The sequence below is a fragment of the Salvelinus sp. IW2-2015 genome, linkage group LG26 (genome assembly GCF_002910315.2).
Source record: "Salvelinus sp. IW2-2015 linkage group LG26, ASM291031v2, whole genome shotgun sequence".
Classification (NCBI taxonomy): Eukaryota; Metazoa; Chordata; class Actinopteri; order Salmoniformes; family Salmonidae; genus Salvelinus; species Salvelinus sp. IW2-2015.
In genome coordinates, this window is record NC_036866.1 from 48,510,156 (window position 1) to 48,527,867 (window position 17,712).

Here is a 17,712-nt window from a genome sequence, read left to right on the forward strand (position 1 = left end):
TTTAAACTATTTAGTTAAAAGTAAATAGTTAAATGATAGAACAAAATTGAAATGCAATTCTGAAGAAAATATATTGACTACTCCCCCTCCCACCAAACTTAAACACACACTTCAATGACAAGGCAGGTTGCTTTTGACAATTTATTAACAAAATGATAAAATAAATAAATACAAATTGATCAAATGCTCCTAATATCAACTTCTTCCCATATTCCTTACAGTATTTTCTAAACAACGCATACAAATAACTAATCACAGAAGAGGCTCAATACAGGAGGTAAGAAACACCGGATCACTCACAATGTCAGGTGAACAAACAAATGAGAGATCTGTAACAGAAGAGAAGTCAAAAAATAAACACTCCTTTTTAAAATTATGAAAAATACAAACATTTTACAAATATTCCGTTTTGTGTAATTAGCAATTTACACAACTCAGCACACCAGGTGAACCTTTTATTCGTATCGCTACAATGCATCATCTTTCACCAAATGTAGTTTTTTTTTATGATACTTTTTTGCACTCTTAAAGAAGAAACTCCTCCAATTGAATTTACAGTGGATGAGGTAAGACCCTCAAGGTGTTACAACAATAGGGAAGTCACACCATATGAATTATAAGTATTATGGATGATGAAATGCATCAACAATACTAGAAGGCCACAATCATGACTTGGTATAGCATAAGAACAAAAAATCGAGACTATATTAAAAAGCCACAGAATATATAATGCACTGGTGAGAATGTATAAGTGAGCTACTCTCGATTCACTCTGGAATTAACTGGAAATGCCATTGTTAGGCATAAAATATACTACTTTCACTGTAAAACCCACAAGCCCAATAACATACATCTGAGTGAGTCTCAGCTGCCAACTGCTTTTTCTTTCACATCTGTGAACTTATACACTGTACTGAAGCAGAAATTAACTGTTTTTGAGGCTGATATTTATGAAATGCATAAGGGCTTCCAAATATAAATGCACATTTGCTATATTCTTTTGGTGTATTGGTTTTACAGCTTAGTACTTTAAATGAATGTGTTAATTATTATTWTTWTWWTTTTTTTTACAGGACAATGCACTGAATTTTGCACTCACTGTCCCAAAGTAACAATAACATTAGGAATGGTGCATTAGTGGAGGCAGAAATTGAATCAAAAGAATGGTCCAATTGCACAGAGACTTCATAGTTCACGGCATTAAAATCCTCTGCCATTAGATAATTCCAAATATGAACTGGGTGGTTTGAGCCCTGAATGCTGATCGTCTGAAAGCCGTAGTATATCAGACTGTATACCACAGGTATGTCAAAACATGTACTTTTTTACTGTTCTAATTACGTTGGTAACCAGTTTATACAGTTGAAGTCGGAAGTTTACATACACCTTAGCCAAATACATTTCAACTCAGTTTTTCACAATTCCTGACATTTAATTCCTGACATCCTAGTAAAAATTCCCTGTCTTAGGTCAGTTAGGATCACCACTTTATTTTAAGAATGTGAAATGTCAGAATAATAGTTGAGAGAATGATTTATTTCAGATTTTATTTCTTTCATCACGTTCCCAGTGGGTCAGAAGTTTACATACACTCAATTAGTGTTTGGTAGCATTGCCTGTAAATTGTTTAGCTTGGGTCAAATGTTTTGGGTAGCCTTCTACAAGCTTCCCACAATAAGGGGTGAATTTTGGCCCATTCCTCCTAACAGAGCTGGTGTAACTGAGTCAGGTTTGTAGGAGGCCACCTTGCTCAGTGTCCAGAGCGGTATGATGGCTGCATGGTCCCATGGTGTTTATACTTGCATACTATTGTTTGTACAGATGAACATGGTACCTTCAAGGCTTTTGTAAATTGCTCCCAAGGATGAACCAGACTTGTGGAGGTCTACACATTTTTTTCTGAGGTCTTGGCTGATTTCTTTTGCTTTTCCCATGGTGTCAAGCAAAGAGGAACTGAGTTTGAAGGTAGGCCTTGAAATACATCCATCAGAAGCTTCTAAAGCCAAGACATAATTTTCTGGAATTTTCCAAGCGGTTTAAAAGCATAGTCAACTTAGTGTATGTAAACTTCTGACCCACTGGAATTGTGATACAGTGAATGATAATTGAAATATTCTGTTTGTAAACAATTGTTAGAAAAATGACTTGTGTCATGCACAAAGTAGATGTCCTAACCGACTTGCCAAAACAACATTTTGTTAACAAGAAATTTGTGGAGTGGTTGAAAAACGAGTTTTAATGACTCCAACCTAAGTGTATGCAAACTTCCGACTTTAACTGTAATAGCAATAAGGCACCTCAGGGGTTTATGGTATATGGCCAATATACCACGGCTAAGGGCTGTATATCCAGGCACCCTGCGTTGTGTAGTGAATAAGAACGGTCCTTAGCCGTGGTATATTGGCCATATAGCACACCCCCCTGGGCCTTATATTTAAGCAATAACATTCTTGCCAGAGATGCCATATAAAATGGTGTTTATTTGTAAGAAAAGCTTCAATTTTCTTATACTGAGACATCCATCCACTGTATACTATAGTTATGGAATCATGTTGCCAGAATGGAAAAAGAAAAGTGACTAATTTCACATAAAAACCGAAGGTAATGTATATTAAAAAAGTTTGACAAACATTTGTATAAAAAGAACTTGCATAAGATGGCATAATTTCTGTTGGAATGATTGGAAAGCTGCTGCTAAGGGGGTTTAAATGGGCAATCAGAAGTTGCTACATCCATTTTTGGACTTTGGATAGATTAATGATATGTACCCATTGATTCTTGAAGAATATAAGTTAGAAAGTAAATGCCTCATGAGCTTAGTTTAACTGTCGTTCCCCATCAGAACCCAAAATAAACTTGTTTTACTCCAATGTTTGTAAACAAAGTAACATAAACACTGTAAAGCCTCAAAACATTAAAACTACAATTTTGATATCATGGATGGTCAGTCCTGGCATCCATAGCTCTGTCTATTCATTTTAGAGTGGTTACTTTTTCCAGCTCCATCCCTCAGCTTTTTACCAAAACAGTGGCTGGAAAACGCTTTGTTATTGTTTCAACTGCTAATTGGCCCTTTAAAAAAAAAAATCCAATACAGCAGTTGTCTCAATATCAAATCATTTCAAGGTAACAACTAAGTACCTTACTGTGATTGTTTTCAATCAAAATGCTCAGCAATAAATAAAATAGTTTCTTCGCAAAGAGCAAATTCTCATGCAAAATTTTTGGTAGGACTGTCTGGGAGTGGTCTGAGTCGGACAGGGAAAACTAGCTATTATTGACAGAGGTTTGAAACTTCCTTATTGTCTATTAACTTTACCGCCTAGTGATGTCACCAGGCAGGATGACATTTCAGGCTGTCTTTTCAAACAGCTCTTACACTAAAATGGCATTCTCATTTTCATAGTATTGTTCCAACATCATACTGGAAATATTCATAAAACACAGGAAAAATCACATTTTTGACTGCACTAGACCTTCAAGAAGTCTATCCAATCAGGGTGCTGTTTCATTTGTTCAAACGCACACAAGCCAACGCTCAATTCATATGACCTGATATTACCAAGCTAACGGCAAGACAGAGACAAAAGAATGGGTGAGAAAAGAAAAAAGGTGCACAAGTAGGGGACAAATAATGATCGCTGGCACTGTCCTGACTGAGTTTTAATGCTGAGGAGACTAGACTACCACAACATGCCTATGTAGAATCTCAACAATAGAGAGGTAAATTCCGGGTAAAAGGATATAATCCAGATTTCTATTTCATATTATATACACACACATCACATATTTTAGTCTGGGAATCCAACCAAAAGTGCATCACAAAAAAAACATTCTAAAAGTCACACCTGTTTAAGAGTTTGTGAATAATCCTTCACAGATATCGTACCAGTTCCTGTGACATTTGAACAAACTACTGAGTGGTGTACATCTATGAAGAAACCACAGAGATTTGCCCATGCATTTTACAGGTGTTCCCCAATACAGATCATTAAAAATAAATAGAATTCACCTTTTAAGGACAAAAAATACATTACAAAAATACATTTAAGGCAGCTGCTATACAGACTACTTGTAGAAAAAACAAACATATCCAATAGCCTGAAACAAAGTCAACTCCACGTACTTAACTTAAAGCCCAAAGTTCTTTTCCTTATGCTGATTCAATTGTGCTCTATATTTCAGATACATATATTTGCTGAAGATTCTTGAGTTTTGTGGGTGGATATAAAATCACATGGGAATAACATAGGACAAGAAATAGACCAGTGTGTTTGTGTAGTAAGGTAATAATACAAGTCACAGTGCAAGTCAAGAGACAAAATATGCTGTTGGAAGAAAGGCACTCGAGGTACCTAAAAAGGGGAAAGATCAAGTTGCTCTGTAACATACGTTCAGGCTTTACAAAGACAATGTCTGAATATTTTGTTGTATTCAAGGGACACAGTATGAAAAACATGGGACACCCAGGAAATCAATTCTGTACGGTCTTGATGTAGATATGTCCTTACGAGTACCGTGTAAGACTCACAAGGCAAAGAACCATTTTCATTCAATCTATGAGGAAGTACAAGACAGTATAGCCATTGCAGTTGATTGCGTATCTTTGTCAAACTATCCCTTTTCCTTGGACATTAAGATGGGTTAAAAGAAATAGAAAAATGAATCTCTATAACAACTTAGCATTCATCATGAGAGGAGAAAATATAGATGCTATTTATTATATAGCTAACTCAAAAAAAAAAAAATGCAATGTTAAGAAGATGTAGTCCCTTGAATGTTATATATTTGTTAAATTATTTCAAGTCCCTGTTATTTAAACAGAAAACATTCTCCAAAGATATGTCGTTTGGCCATGGATTGAAGTAAACATGATGTACAGTGGGGTCCGAAACTATTGACACCCTTGATAAAGATGAGCAAAAATGACTGTATAAAATAAATATCTCAAATACTGAGCTATATTGTATGCTCAAAAAATTAAGGAAATTACATTATTTCATACTAATACAAATTGCTCAGTGACAGAGATTTTGTTTAACAAGTAATACTTTTTTTCCTCAAAAAGGTAGTGATCAAAATTATTGACACCCCTGTTTTCAATACCTCATCTTGTTAGGATAACGGCACTGAGCCTTTTTCCCACAATGTTTTATTAGTTGGAGAACACATTGGGAGGGATATATTAGAACATTCTCCCATACAACATCCTTCCAGATCCTTGATATCCTTTGTCTGTGCTTATGGACTGCTCTCTTCAATTCATATACAGGTTTTCAATGGGTTTCTGGTTTGGAGACTGAGATGGCCATTACAAATTGTTGATTTTGTGGTCAATAAATTCAGGAGTGTGCTTGGGGTTATTGTCTTGGTGAAAGATCCACTTTCAGCCTCGCCAAGTTTCAGCCTCCTGGCAGAGGCAACCAGGTTTTGGCTAAAATGTCCTGGTACTGGGTAAAGACAATGGAAATATAGCTCTTTGGCCACACACATTGGTGGGTTTGGCGTTGAAATTAGAATGCATGAGCAGAAAAGACCTCTATACGTATTATAAAATATGGTAGGGAATATTTTATGTTATGCAGCTATTTTGCTTCCACAGGTCCTGGGGCGCTTGTTAAGGTCAACGGTATCATGAACTTTACCCAGTGTCAGGACATGTGAGCCAAAACCTGGTTTCCACTGCCAGGAGGATCTGGAAGGACTCTGTATGGAGGAATGGTCTTAGATCCCTCCAAATGTGTTCTCCAACTCATAAAACATTTTAGAAAAAGGCTCAGTACCATTATCCTCACAAGGTGAGGTATTAAAATGCTATCAACAATAGGGGTGTCAATAATTTTGACCCCTACCTTTGAGAAAAAAAAGATTACTTGTTAAAACAAAATCTTTCTGAGCAATTGTATTAGTATAAAATAATATAATTTCCCCATTTTGTCGAGTGTACAATACAGCTCAGTATTTTAATTATTTATTTTACAGTCATTTTTGCTAATCTTTATCAAGGGTGTAAATCATTTAAGACCCAACTCCATGTTGCCCTCTTTGCACTCTATATAATGCAACAGTATAGCATAAACATTTTTTTTTAAAGATTTCAATTGAGAAGACCTGAGGCTCGCTCAAAAAATATCCTTCACAGATCTTCTGAATGGCCCCAACCCCAAAAGTTTATGAACAGTCTGGTGAAATTCATGATCGACTTGGTCGAAAAATTGAAAAAACCTGGGTACTGGCCCCACAAATTATAAAACATTAGACAAATAAACTCAGCAAAAAAAGAAACGTCCCTTTTTCAGGACCCTGTCTTTCAAAGATAATTTGTAAAAATCCAAATAACTTCACCAAAAGAAAGATGCCCAGGATCCCTGCTCATCTGCGTGAACGTGCCTTAGGCATGCTGCAAGGAGGCATGAGGACTGCAGATGTGGCCAGGGCAATAAATTGCATTGTCTGTACTGTGAGACGCCTAAGACAGCGCTACAGGGAGACAGGATGGACAGCTGATTGACCTCGCAGTGGCAGACCACGTGTAACAACACCTGCACAGGATCGATACATCCGAACATCACACCTGTAGAACAGGTACAGGATGGCAACAACAACTGCCCGAGTTACACCAGGAACGCACAATCCCTCCATCAGTGCTCTGACTGTCCACAATAGGCTGAAAGAGGCTGGACTGAGGGCTTGTAGGCCTGTTGTAAGGCAGGTCCTCACCAGACATCACCGGCAACAACGTCGCCTATGGGCACAAACCCACCGTCGTTGGACCAGACAGGACTGGTAAAAGGTGCTCTTCACTGACAAGTCGCGGTTTTGTCACCAGGGGTGATTGTCGGATTTGCGTTTATCGTCGAAGGAATGAGCGTTACACCGAGGCCTGTACTCTGGAGCGGGATCGATTTGGAGGTGGAGGGTCCGTCATGGTCTGGGGCAGTGTGTCACAGCATCATCAGACTGCGCTTGTTGTCATTGCAGGCAATCTCAACGCTGTGCGTTACAGGGAAGACATCCTCCTCCCTCATGTGGTACCCTTCCTGCAGGCTCATCCTGACATGACCCTCCAGCATGACAATGCCACCAGCCATACTGCTCGTTCTGTGCGTGATTTCCTGCAAGACAGGAATGTCAGTGTTCTGCCATGGCCAGCAAAGAGCCCGGATCTCAATCCCATTGAGCACGTCTGGGACCTGTTGGATCGGAGGGTGAGGGCTAGGGCCATTCCCTCCAGAAATGTCCGGGAACTTGCAGGTGCCTTGGTGGAAGAGTGGGGTAACATCTTCCACCAGCAAGAACTGGCAAATCTGGTGCAGTCCATGAGGAGGAGATGCACTGCAGTACTTAATGCAGCTGGTACTGACTGCTACTTTAGATTTTGAACCCCCTTTGTTCAGTGACACATTATGTAGGTGGAACTTGTGCAGTTTATGTCTTCAGTTGTTGAATCTTGTTATGTTCATACAAATATTTACACATGTTAAGTTTGCTGAAAATAAACGCAGTTGACAGTGAGAGGACGTTTCTTTTTTTGCTGAGTTTATGTTGATGGAGCATTACAAAAAAAATACCAGAGGAAGCGCAAATCTATTGAGCTTTTGGGGATAGGGTCGTTGGTCAATTCTGTTATCCACGCATGTTCCAGCAGTAGGAGAGAGGGAACATTTCTCCTGGACAAGGCCAAAGACTCACTCTCAAAGATCAGTTGGGTCATACAAAAATATTTTGTTGGGACTAAATTACATGACAAAAAAAAAATGCATAATCTGTTTTGTTCCATACGTAACATACAAAAAAGCTTTTCAGCACTTATTTGTTATGCAGCAAGCTTGTGCTTTAATCACCAAAATGGACTGATACAACAAACCCTCCAGTTTCCAGGAAATAAAGATATTTTGATGAGATTGTTGAATAAGCAATTATTTACCAGGGATTGCCAATTCCCAAGATGATATTGAATAATACATTTCGTACTTTATCTTTCCATACAGTTAGTGGACATGTCCCTGCTATATTTGGATACAATAGCATTTTGGCAGTTCAGAATTAAACAAAAACYTACATTTCAAAATATGCAAAGGTCACCTCTTTTAAAAGATAATTAAATGCATAAACTATACCAGTTAAAAACATTTATTAACAAACAACTGTTTTATGCAACAGAAATGCACTTACTTTTGAAGACTAGGAAGACCTGAATGAATATCTTATCCTATAAAAGAAACACACTGTAGATATATTTTTGCGTGTTTGTTTTTGACAATGCAATATTATTGCAATTTCACATTTAGTGCTCACAGTTGACACTGACTCACAAATTTAACTCAATTACTGCACTGGATCTACACCATTTTAAAACTTTAAGATACCATGTGTGATCTGACTCCACTCTCTCTTGAGATGACCGTCTTTGTTGCCTGGGTCTTCCTCAGCAAGGCCCTAACCAGCCAGCTCTATAAGCAGTTTGCCTCATACTTCCAAAGCACATGGATGCTGCTTTACTTCCTTATTTTTTTGCCTGAGGTTTTGTGTAAATGGGTCCATAGCTATTGGTCATGTAAGAGTGAGAATGGGGAAAGGGGAGGAAGGTATTGGGATAACTGAAGGCTCTCCTGTTTTACCTATTTGATTTTTAATGACGATCAAACACCTCAATGTTTCCCCACTGTTAACAAATACTGACACTTTTTCAAAGCCCTGTCCCCCTCAGCTTTTTTGCTTATCTTTTGGTTTTACTTTGCTCTCAGTTAATGCCGTAGAAACGTGGTCTCTGTTCAGCACGCAGTCTTTAGACATCTCTAACCTGCATCCCCAGGAACAGAAGATAACCTAAGATACAACCCCCATGAGAGTTCCGAGGGGAACTGTTGCAGGCACGCACTGGTGTGATGTTATAAATTATCTTACTTTTACCATTACTACTGTTCTTTTCTATCCTTAACTTGGCATGACACTGGTATACAAGCCACCCTTTCACCCATGTTTGGGGTATGATAACCTACAGCATCCAATAGCAATCTCAGACTTGGGCTGTAGATCTACTATTTACACAGTCTGAATATACATTGGAATCAAGTATGTATATAGATTGGCAATTTCGGTCACCTTTCAAAAGTGAAAGCTAAAGTCTTATTTTTTATGTTGGGGGGTTTTCAATCCAAGAGATGGAGTGTTAGTCTTTATTGTCCAAACTGTCGAGAAGAGCTTGCAAAGATTGCTGAGAAGGTTCTGAGGTTTTGCTGTTGTTGGTGCTGCTGTTGTCAATGTTTGTGTTCTCTTCCTGTTCCTCTTCTATCACCTCCTCTGTGCTGTTCGTGTTGGTGACCTTGTTCTCAGGTATGGTGTTAGTACAGCTCTCATCCATGCTCATGTCAGTACACACAAGGTCAGTGGTAGCATTGGTTGTGGCCACTGTAGAGTTCACTGCACCGACTACTGCGGTGGCTTCCGTCACTTCCTCAGCGTTATTGACCTCAGCCACAGGTTCAACACTGCTGCCCACTGCAGTCTCGGTGCTGACCTCGGCAGCAGGCTCAACGCAGATGTCAACAGCAGCCTCAGCACTGACTCCTGCTACCTTGTCTGTGGCAACATCAGCTACAACAACCCTCGTCCCGGCTTCAACATTGGTGCTGTTCAGTGCTGTGACCTCGGCCTTTAACCCATCCACAGACTGGATATGGACTTCTGCTACAGCATGGGTGTTGATGGCGTCTACTGCATTTTCAGCTGGGACAATTGCATCCTTGGCCCCGATGTCTTCTGTGATGTCTTCTGTGAAGGCACCTGTACCCTCGGTCTCAACGGTTTGACTGAAATTGAAAGCCTGAATGAGGCGGACCAAGTGTCTGACCTTCTCCAACGAAACTTGCATTTCGTTCTGTCGAGACATGATGGTGTTTTTGGTCTCCATGTATTCCTATTTAGAGGGGAGGAAACAGGGTTGGGCATTTCAGAATAATGGACATAATAAATTAAGTCACTTAAATTAATCCAATAAATTAAGTGACTTAAAGGTAGACTCAGTGATATGACGTAGATAAGGCTCTATATTTAGACCGTATTTTTATTTTATTTTACATCACTGCACCTCATCTGGTGTCAAATGTCTCCATTTGGTTACACAAATACTTTTCAGTCAGATTAAGACTCCCAGGAACTAGTCTAAGCTATATCTTCGATTCACGGTGACACCTATACGTAAAATGTATGCACGCATGACTAAGTCGCTTTGGATAAAAGCGTCTGCTAAATTACATTTATTATGTTGGTTCCTGACAGATCCACATTTGCTTCTTAACAAGCCAGATAGCAAGCTAGATGTCTCCATCTCTGGCAATTTTTGAACTATCTCTAATTATAGCACTATCAGTGATGTTTTTATAAATGTATCATTTTTATAAATGAGCTAAAGTATTAGTATAGCAAGGTAACCGCAAACTAAGACTTTATCCGTTTAGCAAGCATTTTGCTATGTAGCTAGCAAGCTAGCGTAGCTTGCTTTGTTATCAGTGTGCAAATGTATCTTTGGATGCGTTTCTATGACATTTTAAAAATTTATTTAACCTTTATTTAACTAGGCAAGTCAGTTAAGAAGAAATTCTTATTTACAATGACGGTCTACARCGGACAAACCCAGACGATGCTGGGCCAATTGTGCGCCGCCCTATGGGACTCCCAATCACGGCCGGTTGTGATACAGCCTGGATATAACATGACACAAGCTAAGAGAGCATCAAAGCCTTGTAAGCAATAGGGGTAGTTACGTGAATTACCTAAGCCACACTATTATTCAAGATCTCAAATACTTCCATCTATTTCAGTACACCCATCTGAAAACAACTCGCTTATATGAAGGTGGTTTGCGGTTACTATGGAGCTTACCGTTATGGAGTTACTGAGTTGTTTGACCCCTTGTTCCAACTGTTCTCGCTCCAGTTTCAGCTCAGCACTCCACTTCATTAGTTTTTGTTTCTCCTCTTCTTTAGCTTTTAGGAAACAGAAACAAAACACAGACAATGGTGAGACTTTAAAGAAATCTGGTTGTTTGAGATTCCAGTGAAGGAACTCTTTCATCTACCACCGCTTCAGCTGACTGAAACGGAGCCACACATTTGATGTTTGCCGAGGCACAAGGTCTTTAGTGTGCTATTCCTACCTTCTTTATAGGCGATATAGGAATGAACAATAGCCAATGTTCCTGGCCATTGAATTGAATCTTCTTTTTTCAATATCTGGAGAGAAGAGCACAGCTTTGTTGTATTGTGATTGCAAAGTCACGACATTACCTAGACGTGGAAGAGAACAATGCTGTGGTCATCCTTTGGCGATGTCACAAAGAACAAACAAAATGAATCAGATGGGAGTGTAAGATGCCATCCTCCACTAACAAAATGAAATGGGAAAGAATTACTTAAAACAATACTGAATCATGTTYAAGCGTTCAAAGGAAGGAACAGTCATATCGTCGTAATGTTTTCGCCTAGAAATAAGGACTAGCTGATGAAAGCCTGAGGGGAAAACTATGTCTCTGCCAATGTCAATAGATTATCCACTTTGAAAGAGTAGCCAAATTCTCAGATCTATACTACTGAACCACTGGACTGCTGGGCCAAGCCCCTCGATTGTCGGTGCTGCGTTTACCTGCTCATGACATTTGGGACAGATCCACATGCCTTTAGGAATGGTTTTCAGGGGTGGGTCCAGGCAGTCCAGGTGATAGACACAGGAGCATGTGTCACACATGAGCAACTGGCCACTGCGTCTGCACACAGTGCAGAAATCCTCATGGATGTCTCCCTGTCAGGATGAATTGCACCAATCAGTTTCACTGCCTGTCTAGGCCTGACCAATCACGTGTGCAGAGGCAGGGCAGAGGGGCCATGTGTGTTGATTTGAGGATCATCCAATCATATTACGGTTTCTGTGTTGTTTTAAAGATAACACTTAAATAAATAACGTGTGTAATTCCAACACTGAAATGGGAAAAGCCCATTCTAAAAGCCATTGTGGATACCATTCTGCATTTCCTATTTGAAAAATAGAGTTTAAAGTATGTAATAAACTACTTTAATACTGCAGTATGTTTTTAATGGCATTTAAAAGAAGATCTAAACTAACTGATCCTACTTAAAAAATAAAATAGGTAAAGTAACAATTTCACACAGGCAGTATCACTTGTTCCTTTTTGAGAGTAGGGGGAGTACTGAATTTGAGGCGAGGAGTACTGTTCACTTTGTACGATTGCTTCAAAAATGAAGGATCAGACAGTAGGGAGTAAATCAATAAAAACGTGTCTGTACTTGTCTAGGTCTTTAGACGTGAGGTACTGGGACATTTCAACTCCACTAAAGTATTTGTAACAGCCTGTGGACAATACCACCAATATAAAAAGGGAGGGGCAAGAGTAGGTGAAGTCAGTATGTTAGGATAGAGCCCCAGAAAGTCCAGGCTGCTGTGCTCTCTCCAGCTGCTACTTACATCCCCAGAGCTGGGGCTGGGCAGGGGGAGAGTGTGGTGGGGATGGACATGGAAGGGGAAGCTCCCCCCTGTGTTGGGCCACTCGGAGGCCGGGGAGGCAGTGAGACAGCTGGAGGGGGAGGTCGGGGTGTGGCTGCCCAGCTTCGGAACGCTGCTGTATTTGGGAGGGCGACCTGGGTGAAATGAGACAGACGAAAAACAAAAAGTGGGAAGGAAACAAACAAATAAACCGTCTGTCCGACATACCTTTGACAGGGGGTCCTCGTTGGCTAATGTGAAAAAGGGAGGGTGTTGAGTTGAGGGTGGAAGAGTAGGAGAAGCACAGAGAGCGGAGTTAGTGCACTAAAACTTACTACAAGCTCTACGCAGACGAAAGATTCTGAGTGTTGCCATGTCCTTTTTCGTCACAAAAGGGACGGGCTCCTTGTAATACGCTCCAGCATGCAACATACTTTTTTTCTACGTGGAAATTGAGACATGCCATTTCATTCCTTCCGCAGTCGTAGGGGCAGTGTTGTCGCTTGGTTCCTTGATCTTATCTATAGGCTATTCATCAAAGTAGACTATTTTTCATTGATAATCAAATATAATTTCAGCGACTGTTCAAACAGTTAACAAAAAAAGAATCCACTCAAAAAGGTATTTTGTTCAGAAGTAATAACTAGTGATTACAGGCTATTGTGAAATAGTAGAACCTGCTGTAGCCAACTAGCTAGCCATGTGCTTTTTTCTCCCAGACCAAAACATGATGACGTTCTATTTTTAAATGATAAGGGAATGAATACATAAGTAGCATGTCAAACTGGGACAATGTTTAGGTTACACCAAGTACGAATATTTGCCAGGGCATATTTTTAGATTATAAATCTGATTATTTCACATGGGGATGTGGGAAGCTAAAAAAGTTAGCTAGCTTGCTATGTTTTTAGCCAGCTAGAAATTCTGCCAGCTAACGTATTCTAGCAAGGGAAGCCAACTCTTCCTTGCTTTCACAACATTTAAAGACAAAAGGCAAAAACGTTGCTATAGCCCCCTTGAATGGAAGTGGGACCGGCAAGGATTTTATGTTACCAAAAGCTGTCCTCTACTCCAAAAATCGCACTCCACTAGGGCTGTTGCGGTGACTATATTACTGCCCTTACGAAAAAAGATTGCAATCAGAGTGCTGTATAACTGCAGTACAATGCAGTCTAACTGCAGTATGTAGCAAATACTGCGTCCAAAATAACTCGTTTTTTTTTACTACAGTAATTTTGCAGTGTTATTGCAGTTACAGTGCAGTACACTGCAGTTATTCTGCAATTACTGCCTCCAAAATACCACAGTCGTCTGGAGTTACTGCACTTTAAAAACGGCAATCTTTTTTTTTAAGGGCGCCACACTGGCAGTCATGAGTCATGACCGCAGTAAAATTCCACGTGATCGTTGAGTCACGGTAATCTCCTCTTATGCACTCTGGACATGCTTGGTAGTGCACAACTTGCTAATGACCATCAGGTCGCTAATGGCCTGGTATTCAGAGCTCTATTGTCCCTTTAACCCAACTCACTGTGATTGATCAATTTGAAGAAAGAAGTTCAACAACAGGTTGAAACTTAGTGGAAAACAAGGTCGTTATGGATGTTGTTTTAAAGCCCAAGCACGAAAAATAAAACCTGAATTAAAATAATGGGGGGTTTCCAACAGGTCAATCACAAGCTACCAGTAGTTCGCAGCCCACCTATGAGTAGCTCGTCAAAAATTCTGAAAGTACATGTAATTTTCACATGTTCCACCGCAAACTGTCATAAACAAATCTCACAAGTCTCAGACACCGCAAGCTCCCAGCTACTATCTAATCAACGCAACATTATCCCACCCCTGGTTAGCCACTATTGGTTTAAATAAATAATAATTAAGACAATATCTGGCAATTATTTTCAGGCAAAATTGCTTGTGTCGGTCTGTGTGGTGCGCCCGTTTGTCTATCACTCCGTGTGTAGCCAGTTGATGTTATAACCGTCTTGTGGGTTGACAGAAATACTTTCCCCAAAACCTTCTCAAATAAATATTAACCGCAAAGTAGGCTTACCTGGCAGAAGTATATCATGAGTAAGTATCATTTGTATCTATTATTTGCTATTTGCAAACTTTGCCATGAAATGAGAAGCAGCTGTACAGAACCATCGCTAGACCAGCACATTAGATGGCACATTACTCACTCGCTACATGCCCAATTAAAGGGCCAGATGGGCAATTAAAGGGGAATTACACTCACCAAATCAAATCAAAGTTTATTTGTCACGTGCACCGAATACAACAGTGAAATGCTTACTTACAGGCCTGAAACAACAGGCCCAAACCAATTTTTAAGTAAAAAATAGGTATTAGGTGAACAATAGATAAGGAAATAAAAAACAACAGTAAAAAGACAGTGAATAATAACAGTAGCGAGGCTATATACAGTAGCAAGGCTATAACAGTAGCGAGGCTATATACAGGCACCGGTTATCAAGGCGAGACCCAGATGCAGACACAGGAGGCAGATGGTTGGGGTCTTACTTTGATAAATAATCCAAAGGGGTAGGCAAGAGAATGGTTGTGGACAGGCAAAAAGGTCAAAACCAGATCAAAGTCCAGGTGGTACAGAGTGGCAAACCCAAGAAACCGTTGCAACTGCCCCCTGGACGTTGGTTGAGGCCAATCCACCACTGCTTTCACCTTTCCAGGATCCATCTGAACATTGCCCTCAGCAATGACATATCCCAGAAAGGTGATTGTAGAGCGGTGGAACTCACACTTCTCTGGTTTCACGAACAGTTGGTTCTCCAGGAGGCGCTGAAGGACCTATCTGACATCAAGAACATGTTCTTGGGCAGATCGGGAAAAAAACAAGATGTCGTCAAGGTACACGAAATACAAACCTGTTTAGCATGTCCCGAAGCAGATCATTGACCAAAGCCTGGAAAACAACAGGCCCTGTTGGTGACATGACCTGGTACTCATAATGTCCACTGGCTGTGTTGAAAGCTGTCTCCAATCATCCCCCTTAGATTGGTCTCCCAACAGCACAAGAGCAAAAAGGGGTGCGCGGGTAATGGTAATTAGGGAACTCCCAGTCTGACTCCCAGTCTGACTCACTGACTACTGGTACCCACTAGAGACAAGGGTTTCCTAATAGGGCAGGTAGCTATAAAGTGTCCTGCCCCTCCACAGTACAGACAACAGTTATTATTCATCCTTCGTGAGCGTTCCCCAACTGATAACCTAGCTCTTCCCAACTGCATAGAATCAGGAGTACCCAACTCACCCGTCGTAGATTCCCGAGAGAGCTCGGGTGGCTTCGAATCCTCTCGGAAGAGCTGCCTTTGGAAGGTGAATGCGCCATAGCGGGTGCACAAGTGAGCCCGAGACCAGACCTCTCACTCTTGCGTTCCCTTAGGCGTCCATCAATTTTAATGGTACGGGCGATAAGGGAGTCGAGATCCATCGGCAATTCCCGAGCAGCTAGCTCATCCTTTACATCCTCAGATAATCTGTGCAAAAAAGTATTGAAAAGAGACTCCGGATTCCAGGCACTCTCGACGGCCAACGTGCAAAAATCAAAGTCTGCCACACTACGGGAGTTTTGACGTAAGTCAAGCAGTTTACTGGCCGCCTTTCTCCCAGAAACCAGAGACTCAAATACCTTTATCACTTCTGCCATGAATTCCTCAAGATGACCACAAATGACAGATTGTTGCTCCCAAACTGCCGTAGCCCAGGAGAGCGCTCTTCCCGACATTAGCGTAATAATATACGCTATCGTCGATCTGTCTGAAGGAAACGAAGATGGCTGTAGCTAAAAAATAAGAGAGCAGTGAGAAAGAAAACCCCGGCAGGAAACCAGGATACCCCGAATATCGCTCTGGAGGAGGTAAGCAGGGTTCTCGGGGAACCGGGATAGGCTGTACAAACTCACCACAGATAGGGGGGAAATTAATGGGTGATTGGGATTTTTCAGAGATGGCAGGTAGCCTCTGAGCTAACGCCCTGATTTGCTCCATAATAGCCTTTAATCCATGGTTGTGGTGTTCCATCAAGGAACTGAGCCCTTCCAAAAGGCCCTGTAACAACTCCTCATGTCTTCCAATGGTGGCTCCCTGCAGGGAGACAGCGTGGCGGAGCTGGTCCAGGTCTGCTGGGTCTGTCATGGCCAGTTCGTACTATCAAGGCACAAGGCGAGACCCAGATGCAGACACAGGAGGTAGATGGTTGGAGTCGGACAATGTTTAATAATCCAAAGGGGTAGGCAAGAGAATGGTCGTGGACAGGCAAAAAGGTCAAAACCAGATCAGAGTCCAGGAGGTACAGTGTGGCAGACAGGCTCATGGTCAAGGCAGGCAGAAATGGTCAGGCAGGCGGGTACAGAGTCCAGAAACAGGCAAGGGTCAAAAAAGGAGAATAGCAAAATGAGTACGGGTATCCATTTGATTACCTATTCAGGAGTCTTATGGCTTGGGGGTAAAAGCTGTTGAGAAGCCTTTTGGTCCTAGACTTGGCGCTCCGGTACCGCTTGCCATGTGGTAGTAGAGAGAACAGTCTGACTGGGGAGGGTGAGGTCTTTGACAATTTTTAGGGCTTTCCTCTGAGGTCCTGGATGGCTTAGCCCCAGTGATGTACTGGGCTGTATGCACTACTGTCTGTAGTGCCTTGCGGTCGGAGGCCGAGCAGTTGCAGTACCAGGCAGTGATGCAACCAGTCAGGATGCTCTCGATGTTGCAGCTGAAGAAACTTTTGAGGATCTGAGCACCCATGCCAAATCTTTATAGTTTCCTGAGGGAGAATAGGCATTGTTGTCCCCTCTTTATGACTGTCTTGGTTGTGTTTGGACCATTCTAGTTTGTTGGTCATATGGACACCAAGGAACTTGAAGCTCTCAACCTGCTCCACTACAGCCCTGTCGATGAGAATGATGGCATGCTCGTTCCTCCTTTTCCTGTAGTCCACAATCATCTCCTTAGTCTTGGTTACCCGGCCAGGTCTCTGACCTCCTCCCTATAGGCTGGCCCTGAGGGGCCCACGTGTTGAGGATCAGCGTGGCAGATGTGTTGCTACCTACCCTCACCACCTGAGGGCGGCCCGTCAGGAAGTCCAGGATCCAGTTGCAGAGGGAGGTATTTAGTAACAGGATCCTTAGCTTAGTGATGAGCTTTGAGGGTACTATGGTGTTGAACGCTGAGCTGTAGTCAATGAATAGCATTCTCATGTAGG

The 17,712-nt window shown here is 41.3% G+C and overlaps 1 protein-coding gene across 6 annotated transcripts in view; it reads right to left on the minus strand.

Moving 5' to 3' along the window:
* Nucleotides 1-127: 127 nt before the first annotated feature.
* The window catches only part of LOC111953010 (PHD finger protein 21A), a 118,398-nt gene continuing 100,813 nt past the window's right edge, over nucleotides 128-17,712 (minus strand). For 4 of the 6 annotated variants that reach the window (XR_011474233.1, XR_011474231.1, XR_011474232.1 and 1 more), the window contains 6 exons: nucleotides 12,481-12,653; nucleotides 11,644-11,799; nucleotides 11,159-11,234; nucleotides 10,885-10,988; nucleotides 2,418-9,919; nucleotides 128-2,333 (listed from right to left, as the gene is read on the minus strand). Coding sequence is in view for 1 of the 6 variants with exons in the window: in XM_023972070.2 (XP_023827838.1) it covers nucleotides 9,173-9,919; nucleotides 10,885-10,988; nucleotides 11,159-11,234; nucleotides 11,644-11,799; nucleotides 12,481-12,653 (1,256 nt within the window). In the remaining 5 variants the exon portion in view is untranslated. Of the gene's footprint in view, nucleotides 9,920-10,884; nucleotides 10,989-11,158; nucleotides 11,235-11,643; nucleotides 11,800-12,480; nucleotides 12,654-17,712 lie in introns of all 6 variants that reach the window. The other 2 variants (XR_011474230.1, XM_023972070.2) reach the window with 2 other exon arrangements.